General features: G+C 38.6%; 1 protein-coding gene across 1 annotated transcript; it reads right to left on the minus strand.

Annotated features, from left to right (window-relative positions):
• Positions 1-8708: 8708 nt before the first annotated feature.
• Positions 8709-11990, minus strand: LOC138909306 (uncharacterized). Its single transcript, XM_070200491.1, has 6 exons — positions 11973-11990; positions 11083-11204; positions 10372-10963; positions 10014-10181; positions 9788-9919; positions 8709-9275 (listed from the first exon to the last, which is right to left on the minus strand). Exons 1-6 carry the CDS (start codon positions 11988-11990, stop codon positions 8709-8711), a joined length of 1599 nt encoding a protein of 532 aa, XP_070056592.1.
• Positions 11991-14841: the final 2851 nt, after the last annotated feature.

The raw sequence follows: 14841 nt of genomic DNA on the forward strand, positions 1-14841 counted from the left end.
GTGTACGAAGGTTTTGGAATGATGTTTTGTTTGATATGGGGTTTAATACTAGTACCGGTTTGGTTTTGAGTAGTTACTGTGATCGGGAATGGTGTTGTGAGTTGGGTAGTATGTTAGGTTATTATATCTGGGTTATAGTTATGGCTTGATACAGCTTGTTCAAACTTATACAGTGTGTAGATATGAGACTCGGGTCTTGTAAGAAATCATGGATGTTGGAATTTGGGTTTTAAGCTTTACGGACTAAGGTTGAAGTAATGATCTTCAAATATGTAGTGTTATTAGGCCTATATAAAATAGGGTGGAGTGGGATCATCTCCGGGTATGTGCATGGTAAGGTGGTATAGTGATTTGATGGCTTGGAAATAACTCTTGGCATATTCGAGGACGAACGTATGTTTAAGTGGGGGAGAATGTAACGACCCGATCGGTCTTCTTGTGTATTTATGCTCCTTTCAACTATTTGAAGTCTTAAATAGCTTCATATGATGTATTATAACCAGTGTGTGTTGTCGGATTTGGTTTTTATGTGTTTCGGGATTAGTTCGGATGAATGATATTCATGTTGGAAGCTTAAATAAAAAGGGTTGACCGGAGTTTGGCTTTAATGCAAACGACTCCGGAATGGAGATTTGATGATTCCAGTAGCTCCGTATGGTGATTTCGGACTTAGAAGTGTGTCTGGATATTTATTTTGAAGTCTGTAGTTGAATTTGGCTTGAAATGGCGAAAGTAAGAAATTTAAGGTTTGAAAGTTTGACCGGGAATTGACTTTATTGATATCGGGGTCGGAATCCGATTTCGGAAATTGAAACAATTCCATTATATCATTTAGGACTCGTGTGCAAAATTTGATGTTATTCCAGATTATTTTGGCACGTTTCGGCACAAGTTATAGAATTTGGAAATTTAAAAAATTTATAAGTTCGATTCGAGGTGCAATTTGTAATTTCAATGTTGTTATATGTGATTTGAGACCTCGAGTAGGCCCGTAATATATTTTGAGACTTGTTGGTATGTTCGGACGGGGTCCAGAGGGGCTCTGGTGAGTTTCGGGGTGGTTTCAGACCATCTCTAGTTGCTGGTTTTTGGCTATAGGGGTGTACATTGCGATAGAATGGATCTGGTCGCGATAGCGAAGAGGAAAATAGGAAAAATGGAGCTGTGCATCGCGATCACGGAAGCCTTCACGTGATCGCATAGAGTAAAAATGTTCTAAAAATTTTTGTGCTTCGCGATCGCGAAGAATGTTTCGCGATTGCATAGGGTAAATGACTGGGCAGCAGAACTTAAGTTCTGAAAATCAATTTTTGACGATTTGGAGCTCGGGGAGAGGCGATTTTCGGGATATTTTCAAGAAAAACATTGGGGATTTGAAGGCCGAGTTGTGGTCGAATTTGAGTAATTTTGGTATGGTTGGACTTGTGGTTGAATGGGGGTTCGAATTTTGTAATATTTGTCGGATTCCGAGATGTGGGCCCCACCGTTGACTTTTGATTGACTTTTCGAGCGGAGTTAAATTTTTTTATAAATTGTTAAATTATAAGCATTAGAGTATATTTTGATTAATTTGCACGTTGTTTGACTGTTTCGAATCGTTTGGCTTGGAATTGAGGAGATAGGAAGGTGTTTGGAGATTGATACGCGCAGAATAAAATTCTCGGGACATTGTTTAGCTTGCTCGGCATTGGATTTGGCTGGTTCGAGGAAAGTAACACTTCTAAACTTAGTTCTGAGAGTATAAATCCCTGAATTACGTGTTATATGAATTGTTTGGAGGTGACGCGTATGCTAGGTGATAGGTGTATGAGCGTGCACCATAGAAATTACGACTTAATTGTTTCCGTGGAGTTGCATAATCAAATGATCATGTAATTATCCACATATCCTCCATGTGTTAGAGGAAATTGAGCTGAGACTTATGTTAAAGATCATGTTTAGGCTACGTGCCGATATACTTGGGACCCACAGAGATCTTATTGCTATTGAATTACTTGTTTAAATTTATAATTTTGTACTCAGTCACATCTATCATTTGCATATCATATCTCAGTCTCTGTTGTCATTCATTGATACATCATATCATCATGTCGGGTTAATTTTTATGATATTGAGAGCCCGAGAGACTAGAGATTTTGAGTGATAATTATGGGATCGGGTTGCACACCACAACATATTTTATTTATTTATGCCTGGATCTGGCTATTATAGCTCTTGGGCTGAAGGAGCCCCTCCGGAGTCTGTACCCCTCACAGTGAGCGCAGTTGATCTTATATTGAGGGATGTATCTTGCCTGGACATGGATCTTGCCGGATTATTTATATTGAGGGATAAATCTTTCCTAAGCATGGATCTTGCCCGAATTATTTATATTTTGGGATGGATTTTCTCTGGGCTTGGATCTTGCCCGAATTATTTATATTGAGGGATGGATCTTCCCTGGCATGGATCTTGCCCGAATTATTTATATTTTGGGATAGATCTTCCCTGGGCATGGATCTTTCCCTAATTATTTATATTTATCTTGCCTAATTATATATATTGAGGGATGGATCTTCCCTGGGCTGGATTGGCCTTACACAGTACTGAGCGACTGACTGTCAGTTGATATTATATTTGGGATGGATCTTCCTTGTGTTGGATTGGCCATATACAATACTGAGTGATTGAGTATTTTGAGAGTGTGAGTACACGAGGTTTCCACTGAGGTGCATCACATACAGCATGTACATTTTCAGGTAGATATAGAGATGTCACATTCCTCATATCATTCAGAATTGATCTATTTTACTTGTACTGAGTTTAACTGTTGAATTTGAAAGTATGCCTACATTTTTATACTATTATTTCTATACTAGACTGTACCTGTTGAGCTCGTCACTACTTTCAGCCAAAAGGTTAGTCTTGTTACTTATTGAGTACATGGGATCGATTGTACTCATACTATACTTCTGCACCTTGCGTGCAGATTTCTGATGTTGATGTAGCTTTGTACGGCGGGAGTTGGATCTGAAGATGTATCTTCGTTCCAGTCATTGCTGCCTCTTGTTCATGGTAGCTTTAGAATTTTTAATCTGTTCATGTATACTTTAGACATATGACGTATTTTTATTTCACACCAACTTTGTAAATTCTAATCTTAGAAGCTCATGATTTGTACTAGCAGTTCTTGGGAAGTGTATTAGAGTCAGTTAAATATTAATTGAATCGGATATTTATAAATTAGCTTACCTAATGGGTTGGGTGAGATGCCATCACGGCTAGTTGGATTTTGGATCGTAACACCATATTTTTCAGCGCGAAATGTTTTTCGGTGATAATTTTTTGTCTAGATCTAAGTGTGTTTTACTTTTTATATGTATAAATTTTTCTTGAAAGTGTGATTTATGTGTGGGGAGAAGAGAAAAGGAAAGAAATAAAGAATATAAGCTGAAAAATGGTGGTCGGAATTTCAAGGACTCCATTATTTCTAGCGAAATTTATTTTCGGTGACAGATCGAAAAAGGGTGAGCGCCTAGAAAATTTTATGGCAATCAACAATCAACCTCGTTCTCTTTTTTTATGTAGATATGATTAATGACAAAAATAGGACTCCCCTCCCCTACCTCACTACCTGAAGCTGTGAAAGGCCAAAGATCCCGATCGTAAAATGGCGAGCATGGCGAGAATATTTTTGCAACCAACAATCAAAACCCTTCTTCTTTTTCAGTATTTTCTTGTATACTTGAATAAATAAAACCCATATTCAAAATTCTGCTTCAACAAATAAAACTTAAAGAATAAAATCTGAACTCGATCTCGCCGGAGAATAAGGAGAATGACGGAGCTAATTTTCGGCCTAGTCTATAAGTAATGAAACTGCAGGAAAGAAAAGGAAAAGAAAAAGAGAAAAAAAAAAAGGAAAATAGTATTTTATAAAAATATTTTAAAAATAAAATTTCAATATTCTCTCTCTTTCTTACTCTCCCAAAGAGAGTGACATACACTCTCTTCTGCCAATTCAGCACTAAGAATATACTAATTCCATTTTAAAATAAAGTGTGTAGTTGGAAATCCGGGTATAGGTTAGGGGGTTCTTATGCATTTTTCCTTTTTTATTCGTAAACTTTGTAAATAATTTATTCAGACAATTAACTAATTTAAAAAAATTATATTTTTTTGTTAGCAAAAGAATTCAATATTAGTAAGTGTAAATTTGTCATATCTTAACCTTTTTACATTATTGTAAGTAAATAAAAGAATTATTGCAAATAATAACAATAGGAGGGAGGTAAGCGTAATATCATCATACACCATAAGGGAAGTTAATGTTACATATCGAAACTTTGAGGAGAGGTCTCTGAAAGTATTTCTTTTTAAATATCAAATAAAATATCAATGTTGACTATTTTAACTCGTTCATGCAAACACAAAAGGACACAAGTATAATATAAGATGCGGTTAAGCTATTTGAAAAGTATCACCAGTCCACTAAATACTACTTTTGTCTCCCTCTTTTCAGTTTCTTTCTTTTCCATCTTATCCTCAAAATACATCTCTAACTAATAAACCTTATTGTTTCTCAAAATATTTTCCAGTCTAGTATTTAAAACCTTTTTGGTTCTAATGAATTTTATTAATTATTAGAGTTATTTATTTTTAGAAATCTATATTATAGTGACGAGTATTTACTAAAATACAAAAGATCTAGGATAATAAAGTAGAGGTTACTGGTTCTTGTGCCAAAGACAGACAATGATTTGGTTTCTCTTGTCCCAATCCAAAATTTCAAACAACGAGTCATGATGGCGTCTAATACTATTTTCTAGGCAAGCCAACATTTACAACAATAATAGAAAAAAAATTAAATATCTAACAACAGAATATTATAAATAAGACCATAAAAGCTACGAACATAATTTAGTAAGTCTAAACCACCACAATCATCATAAACACCTTCCAAGACTGGTGTCATAGAGTATATGAGCTCCTAAAGAGTATTAAATATAAAGTCTGAAATGGAGTACAATATTATCTAGTATAATAAATAGTAACAAAATGTAGTAAGGGGACTCCGAGCCTCCGAACGTGTATGCACCACTACCCCGAGTCTCCTGATGTATGTATCTAAGCTAATCACCCCTGGGAGCACCGCTATGACTAATACCGAGATCTGCACAAGAAGTACAGAAGTGTAGTATGAGTACAACCGACCTCATGTACTCAGTAAGTATCAAGTCTAACCTCGACGAGATAGTGATGAGGCTAAGACAAGACACCTACTATAAATCTGTGCAAGTAATACGTAGAAAATAATAGCAAAATAGAGAGATGAATTATGACATAAGATTAAATAAGAGAATAAATAATAAGGTTCATGGAAATAACATCATGACATAACCTTATAACACAAACATCACAACGGAGAACAACAACCAAGAAATAACCACAAGATATCATATATGTTGCGACGCACAACCTGATCCAATCTCAATACCGTTGAGACGTGCAATCTGATCCAAATCACAATACCATCAACAATGGATACCGCTACAGCGTGCAACCCGAGTCAAATCTCAATTTCATGTATAATAAATACTGTTACGGCGTGCAACCCCATCCAACATACCAAATCATAAGGAAACACCAGACAAGCAACCAAGAATGACAAGATTCATAACATAATACAAAGAGAACAAATGATCATAATTCAACAAGGAAAAATAAACTCGAAAAAAGTATGATAGGAAACCCAATATCCAAGAGCTTGCCTCTCAATATATATCAACAAGGACTCTAACAACCATAAGCACGTGAACAATCTAGTAGTCACACATAATCCGACCTAGCATAGAAGAATAAGACATGAAACAAGCAAAGGCATAAAATAAGTAAAGGCATGAGACAAGTAAAGACATATGATAAGTAAAGTCATGTAACAACTAAAGACATGTGACAAGTAAAGACATATAACAAGCAAAGGCATATAATAAGTTAAGGTATAAAATAAGCAAACATGAAATAAACTAATTTTTCCCGCATGCTTTAACCCACGACAATGTATATACACTTGTCACCTTGCATACACGCCATCTTAACACATTGAACACGTAGAAAATAGACCCAAATTACATCCTTATTCTCTCAAATCAAGGTTAACCATAATACTTACCTCTTTTCGGAATAAATCCACAATTGCTTTCCCTTTAGAATAAGCCTCCAGACAACCTGAATCTAATAAAATAATGCTCAAACATATCAAAACAAGCTTAATAAACCCTCCCAATATTAAAAATGTCAATCTTTAACGAAAAGTCAATCCGGACCCATTTGGTCAAAATCGAAGATCAAGACTAAATCCATATTACCCGTTTATCCTCGAGTTCAAAAATGTGATTTATTTCGAGATCCGACCTCAAATTAGGTCTAAATCTCTAAAATTCAAAATCTTAAGTTGCGACCCAAAAATCCTATTTCTACTTTATGAAATCCTAGATTTACGAATAAAAATTTATGAAAAATAATAAAAATTAATCAAAAACAAGTTAAAGTTACTAACCTATGAAGTTGGGAAGAAAATCATCTCAAAAATCACCTCCTTGCATAGTCTAGGTCTAAAAAATGAAATAAAATAAGCTAATCCTGAAATCCCTTATTTTAATCCCAGCTGCAGATATCGCAATTGTAAACTTTTATTCGCAATTGTGCAGCTCGCAAATGCGAACCATTTTTCGCAATTGCAAAGAGCACCTAAGCCACATAAGTCGCAAATGCGACACTCGATTCGCAATTGTGAGCATCACAAATGCGATCCCAGCTTCGGAATTTACGAAGCTGGCCTCCCCATCCCAAACTTCTCAAATTCGAGGTGTAGTTCGCAATTGCCAACTTTGTATTTGTGAGCAGCTCATCGCAATTGCGATGACTGCAACATCAGCAATGAAATCTTGGAAAAATAACAGTCTGAAATCAATCTTAAACCCACTCGAGCCCCTCGGGACCCCATCCAAGCATTCAAACAATAAATAAACCTCATATGAACTTGCTTGTAAGCTCAGTACATCAAAATAACATCTACAATCAAGAATCAAGCATCAAAACTCTAAGATTTTCAAGTGTTCATAAGCCAAATCCCAACTTTCAACAATAAGCAGCCGAAACGGCCTCGGGTCACTCGGGACCCAAACCAAACATATGTACAAGTCTAAAACCATCATACTAACCTACCAAAATCGTCAAAATACCGATCCGAGATCATTTACCAAGAATGTTGACTGTGGTCAAGTCTAACAAATTTTGAAGTTTAAAAATTAAGATTTCTTTGTAACAACAACAACAACATACCCAGTAATATCCCACATTGTGGGGTCTGGGGAGGGTAGTGTGTACGCAGACCTTACCCCTACCTTGTGATGATAGAGAAGTTGTTTCCAATTGATCCTCGACTCAGGAAAGCATAAGCACCACATTAATGAAAATATAGACAAGAAGGGATAGTACCAAAAAGGAAAATAAAAGCAGAATAAAAATAACAAGACAGTAAGGTGATCAACAATGAAGGAAAATAACAGTTAGTCATAAAAACCTACTACCAACAGAAAGCGAGACTGCGTGCCAATACTACTGTTATGAACACTCTAGACTACCTACTCTACTACTCTAATCCTCGACCTCCATATCTTTCTATCAAGGGTCATGTCCTCGGTCAGCTGAAGTTGTGCCATGTCTTGCTTAATCACCTCTCCCCACCTCTTCTTTGGCCTACCTCTACCTCTCTGCAGGCCCTCCAATGTCAACCTCTCACACCTCCTCACCGGTGCGTCTATGCTCCTCCTCCTCACATGACCAAACCACCTAAGCCGCGCTTCCTGCATCTTGTCCTCAATAGGGGCCACACCCACCTTGTCGTGAATAACCTCATTTCTGATTCTATCTAACCTGGTGTACCCACACATCCATATCAACATCCTCATCTCTACTACCTTCATCTACAGGACATGAACGATCTTGACCGGCCAACACTCAGCCCTATACAATATTTTTGGTCTGACCACCACTCTGTAGAACTTACCCTTAAATTTCGTTGGCACCTTCTTGTCAGATAAAATACCGAAAGCGAGTCTCTATTTCATCCATCCCGCCCCAATACGATGTGTGACATCTCCATCAATCTCCCCATCCCCCTAAATAATAGACCCATGGTACTTAAAACTCTCTCTTCTAGGGATGACCTGCGAGTCCAGCCTCACCTCCCCTTCCCCTCCTTGAGTCTCGCCACTGAACTTACACTCCAAGTATTCTGCCTTAGTCCTGCTCAACTTGAAACCTTTATATTCCAGGGTCTGCTTCCATACCTCTAATTGCGTGTTCATACCGTCTCGCATCTCGTCAATCAGTTCAATATTATCTGCAAATAGCATGCACCACAGCACCTCCCCTTGCATGTGGCGCGTCAATACGTCCATCACCAGAGCAAATAATAAAGGGCTGAGTGCCGACCCCCGATGCAACCCCATCATAATCGAAAAACACATTTATGGTCATAACTCATCAAATGAAGTTATTTAAGGTCTAAAATCACAAAACGAAAAGCTAGAACTCAAAATGACCTATCATGTTGTTACATTCTCCACCTCTAAAAGGAAACGTTCATCTTCGAACGAATATAGAAATGTAACTGAACTGGTTAAGAGATACGAATATCTACTCCTCATATAGGACTTGGACACTCAAGTAGCCTCCTCAGTCGGCTGCCCTTTCAAAAGCACTTTCAGGGAAGGAAATTCCTTAGATCCCAACTTTCCAACCTGCCAATCCACAAAGGGTACCAAATCTTTTTCATAAGTCAAACTCTCATCAAGTTGCACTGTGCTGAAGTTTAATACATGTGACTTGTCTTCATGATACTTCCAAAGCATAGAAATATAAAATACTGGACGAACTCCCAAAAGACTAGGAGGCAAAACAAGTCTATAAGCAACCTCTCTAACTCTCTCTAAGATCTCAAATGGTCCAATAGACCTCGAGCTCAGCTTTCCCTTCTTCCCAAATCTCGTCACACCCTTCATAGGTGAAACCTTCAAAAGTGCCTTCTCGCCCTCCATAAAAGCCATATCATGGACCTTTTTGTTCTCATAACTCTTCTTCCTACTCTGCGTTATCCGAAGACGATCCTGAATCAACTTCACCTTATCTAAGGCATCATGAACCAAATCCGTACCCAACATCCTAGCCTCATCAGGCTCAAACCAACCAATGCGAGAATGACACAATCTACCATATAAAGCCTCATACGGCTACATCTGAATGCTAGACATGCTATTATTGTAGGCAAACTCTTCCAATGATAGAAACTGGTCCAAATGGCCTCAAAATTCAATAACACAGGTCCTCAACATATCCTCAAGCATTTGAATAGTCCACTCGGACTGGCCATCCATATGTTTGTGAAATACAGTGATGAGCTTCACTTGCATGCCTAACTCTCGCTAAACAGCTCTCCAAAAGTGCGAAGTGAACTGAATGCCACGGTCTAAAATGATATAAACGGGCACACCATGCAAGCGAATCTCTAATGTAGATTTGAGCCAATCTTTCTGAAGTGTAAGAAGTCATCAATGGAATAAAATGCGGGGACTTGGTTAATCTATCCATAATGACCCAAATGACATCAAACTTCTTCAAAGTTTGTGGTAATCCTACCACAATGTCCATGGTAATGCACTCCTACTTCCACTCCAATACCAACCTCTAAGTCAAACCGTCTGATTTCTGACGTTCATACTTCACCTGCTGTCAATTCAAATACCGTGAAACATGCCCAACAATATCCTTCTTCATCTTCTATCACCAGTAATGCTACTTTAAGCCACAGTACATCTTTGTGATACTCGATTGAATAGAATACCTCGAACTGTGAGCCACATGGAGAATCAACTCCCTAAATCATCAACAATTGGAACATAAGTCCGACACTAAAGTCACATAATACCATCATCTCCAATCACAACCCTCTTGGCACAACCTTGCTACACCATATCCTTCAACACCAACAAATGAGGATCATCATATTGGTGAGCCTTAGTGCGCTCCAACAAGGACGACTGTGTCACCACACAAGCAAGAAGTCTACTTAGCTTAGAAATATCCAACCTTACAAATCTGTTAGCCAATGCTTGAACATCAATAGCCAATGGCCTTTCCTTGAATAAATGACAAACTACCCATACTCTCTGCCTTTCTCCTCAAGGCATCAACAACCAAATTTGCCTTCCCCGAATGATATAAGATGGTGATATCATAGTCTTTCAACCACTCCAACCACATCCACTGCCTCAAATTTAAATCTTTCTGCTTGAATAAATGCTAGAGACTCCGATGATCAGTGTAGACCTTATATGACACACCGTACAAGTAGTGCCTCCAAATCTTAAGCGCATGTACAATAGCTGTCAAATCCAAATTATGAACATGATAGTTCTTCTCATGGGTTTTCAACTGATGAGATTCATAGGCAATCACCCTATCATTTTGCATCAAAACTACACCAAGTCCAATACGCCAAGCGTCACAATACACAGTATAAGGCCCCAAACATGTGGGCAACACCACCACTGGAGCTGTAGTCAAAGCAATCTTTAGCTTCTGAAAGCTCTCCTCGTACTCATCTGACCACCTGAAAGACACAATCTTCTGAGTCAACTTGGTCAATGGAGCTGTAATAGATGAAAATCCCTTAACAAAGCCGCGATAGTAGCCCGCCAAACCTAAGAAACTCCGAATCTCCATAGTTGAAGTAGGTCTAGGCCAATTTTGAACTGCCTCAACCTTCTTAGAATCCACATTGATACTATCACTAGACACAACATCACCCAAGAGTGCAATTGAGTCCAACCAGAACTCACATTTTGACAACTTGGCATAAAGTTGATTATCCTTCAAAGTTTGAAATACTACTCTCAAGTGCTGCTCATGCTCCTCTCTACTACGAGAGTAAACCAAGATGACGTCAATGAACACAATCACAAAGGAAACCAAATAAGTCTTGACCACTCAGTTCATCAAATCCATGAAGTTGCTAGGGCATTAGTCAACCCAAATGACATCACCAAAAACTTATAATGACCATATTGAGTCCTAAAAGTTGTCTTAGGGACATCTGAAGCCCTAATCTTTAGTTGATGATAGCTGTATCTCAAATCAATCTTAGAAAATACCTTGGCATCCTGAAGATGATCAAACAAATCATCAATCCGAGGCAATGAATACTTGTTCTTGATAGTAACCTTGTTCAGCTACCAATAATCAATGCACATTCTTATAGAACTATCCTTCTTCTTATCCAAGGAGAAATACTCAGTCTAATGAATCCTTATAAAGCGAATCCTACAACTGCTCCTTCAATTTCATCAATTCAGTTGGAGTCATACAGTATGGTGGGATAGAAATGGGCTGGGTGCCCAGAACAAAGTTAATACAGAAATCAATATCCCTATTGAGTGGCATACGCAGTAAATCCACTAGAAACTCTCTCACAACAGGTACTGAATTCATAGAATGAACCTCTGTACTAGAATCTCAAATATAAGCCAAGTTAGCTAAATACCCCTTCTCAGTCATACGTCAAGCCTTCAAAAATAAAACCAAGAGAATCACGAGGCAACCAAGCTACACTTAGACGGGGATGGCCTTACGTGGCATATATAGTTCTAGGTTGTTCCTTGAACTCTTCTATACGTATTGATTCTTTCATATGCTATTCATGCCTTACATACCTAATACATTCTTTTTGTACTGACACCTTTTTGTCGGGGCACTGCATTTCATGCAGCAGGTCCAGGTAGAGCATTTCACAGGCCTCCCCAATAGGTGGTTACTCATGTTCAACGGTCGATCGATAAGCTCCATGTCTCCCAAAGTTAGCCGAGTCTAGAGGTTTTGTTGTTGTATATAAACTGATTGTTGTATGTCTAGTATGTTCTGTATGGCCTTACCAGCCTTGATGTTGCCATGTTGATGTCTGTATTTTGTGTATGTGTGTGTATATATATATTTTGTCTTTAGATTGATGCATGATGTGGTTTTGTCGGCCTCAAATCATCTGTATGTCCTAGTTATGTGATTTTAGGTTGGTACAATCGGTCAAGTAGGGCAATGGATGCTAGTCTTGCCTCTCCAGGTTTGGGGCGTGACAAACTGTGATGACCTGATAGGTCATCTTATATATTAGAACCTTATTCTGCATTACGAGGTCTCAAAAACCTCATCTTACATTCCTCGATTTGCGTGCACAGTCCAAGTGTTCTTCCGAAAGGCTTATATGTTAAAAACTGATTAAAAGGAGAATGTTTGCCTTAAAAATTAATTTAAGTTGACTTCGGTCAACATTTTTAGCAAACGGACCTGGATCCGTGTTTTGATGGTCCCGGTGGGTCCGGATCAAAATATGGGACCTGGGCGTATGCCCGAAATCGAATTCGGAAGTCCCTAGCTCGAGTTATGGATTTTTGTTGAAAATTGAAAGACTAAAAATCTAGTGGTTTTAAGAATTTGGTTTATGTTTGGCCTTGTGGATATCGGGTTTGTATTTTGGTTCCAGAGCCCGGTACAGGTTCATTATAATATTTTGGTTTGACGTGATTCAGACGTCCGGTTGTGAAAATAGAGGTTTTAAAGCTTTCTTGAAAACTTCATTTGATTTGGTGTTCAATTCGTAGTTTTAGGTGTTATATTGGCGATTTGATCGCGCGAGCAAGTTCGTATGATGTTTTAGGACTTGTGTGCATGTTTGGTTTGAAGCCCCGAGGGCTCAGGTGAGTTTCGGATAGGCTACCGGATGTTTGGACATAGAAAATCTGGTATTTTTGCTGCTGGAGCTGTTCTGGTGTGTTCTTCTTCGTTTTCGCGAAGATACTCTCGCGAACACGAAGGGTAAGCTGGTCAAGGTGAGTTTTTCCTCTTCGCGAAGGCGGAGTGATCGGGGCTTTACCCTTCGCAAACGCGACCGACTCATCGCGAACGCGTAGCATTTGGGACATGGGGAGGGGGTCAGACTTTCCTTCTACGCAAACGCGTGCACGGGCTCACGAACGCGAAAAGCCAGGGGGCATAGCCTTCGCAAACACGGTGAGGGTTTCACGATCGCGTAAGCCTAGCAGGGTAGCTCTTCGCGAACGCGACAGTGTCCTCGCGAACGCGATGAACATTGTCGCCCAGTTCATAAAACAGTCCCAAAATGGGACTTAAGCCATTCTTTCACATTTTCAAAAGCTAGACGGCCTAGAGGCAATTTTCAAAAGACATTTTCTTTCCCAAAGTGTTAGTAAGTGATTCTAAACCACATTCTTTCAATTACCCATTACATTTTATGAATTTTCAACCTTAAATCTAAGGTTTTCATGGTGGAGTTGGGGATTTTTGGGTAGAAACTAAGGATTTCAAAATTTGGGAATTTAGACCTCAAATTGAGGTCGGATTCCAAAACTAATTATATATCCGAGCTCGGGGGTGAGTGGGTAAATAAATTTTGGTCTGAACCTCGAGTTTTGACCAAGCGGGCCCGGGGTCGGTTTTTGACTTTTGGGGGGAAAGTTTGGGAAATCTAAATTTATGCAATGTAATTGATTCCTTTAGCAATATTTGATATTATTGAGTCATTTTTGAATAGATACGAGTGGTTTGGAGGTGGATTCTAGAGAAAACATTGTGATTGAGTATTGAGTGGCCTTCGGAGTGAGGTAAGTGTCGTGGTTAACCTTGGCTTGAGGAATTAGGCATTATTCGCTTATTTGCTACGTGTTTGTATGTTGAGTACAACGTATAGGTGAGATGACGAGTACCTATGCGTTGTTGTCGAGTCATAATATGCGAGTGAGTCTTATTATCATAATCGTGGTATTCCTTGATCATATTGTTCATGATTAGACTAGCTATTCGTTATGTTGAACAATTCTTATTATGTTTTACAGAAATTGGTATTGATTGGGTATTGACTCAAAGTTGAGGTTAGTAACGTGGAATTGAATGTTGAAGTAAGACTTGTTCTTGATATTTCTATCTCCCTATTGTTGTTGTTCATTGTCTTGGTGAGGGAGAGTGTTAAAGCACGAAGAGTGATGTCGTGCAACATTTTTTGAGTGAGTGTTAATGCACGAAAGGTGATGCCATGCCATGTTATGAGAGAAAGTTAATGCACGAAGGGTGATGCCGTGCCGTTTCTATTGTTTGTTATGGTGAGGTTGAGAGTAAAAGCACGAAGGGTGATGTCGTGCACTTTCCTTTACTGTGTTTACTTGTTTCTTTCTATTTAAGATATATCGATTGATCATGTTCTCATTCCTGTTGCGATTCATTGCTATGTAATCCCCTCAGCATGTCCCCTTCCCAATATTTCTTGCCTTGCCTCTTTAGTTGTTGTTATTGTTGTATATATTGATATATATTGCACATGTTTATTTGTAGGTGTTTTGTCCTAGCCTCGTCACTACTTCGCCGAGGTTAGACTCGATACTTACCAGTACATGGGATCGGTTGTACTGATACTGCACTCTGCACTTTCTGTGCCGATTTTGGTACCGGCTCGGGTTGATCGAGATTTTAGCTGTTGGACCCGCTATCCGGAGACTCAAGGTAGATCTGTCGACCTTCACAGACCTTGAAGTCCCCGTCTATCTTTTATGTTTTACTGTTTCTTTCATTCAAACAGTTGTATTCTTTCAGACACCTTACTTGTAGCTAAATCTTAGCAGTTCGTGAATTGTGACTCCAGATCCGGGTGGTAGTAATTAATACAGTTTTTATATTATTCCACACTCACTACATTTCATCTTAGCTAATTTGTTATTATTTACTAAATGGAAAAAG

Source organism: Nicotiana tomentosiformis, chromosome 1, assembly GCF_000390325.3.
Source record: "Nicotiana tomentosiformis chromosome 1, ASM39032v3, whole genome shotgun sequence".
Lineage (NCBI taxonomy): Eukaryota > Viridiplantae > Streptophyta > Magnoliopsida > Solanales > Solanaceae > Nicotiana > Nicotiana tomentosiformis.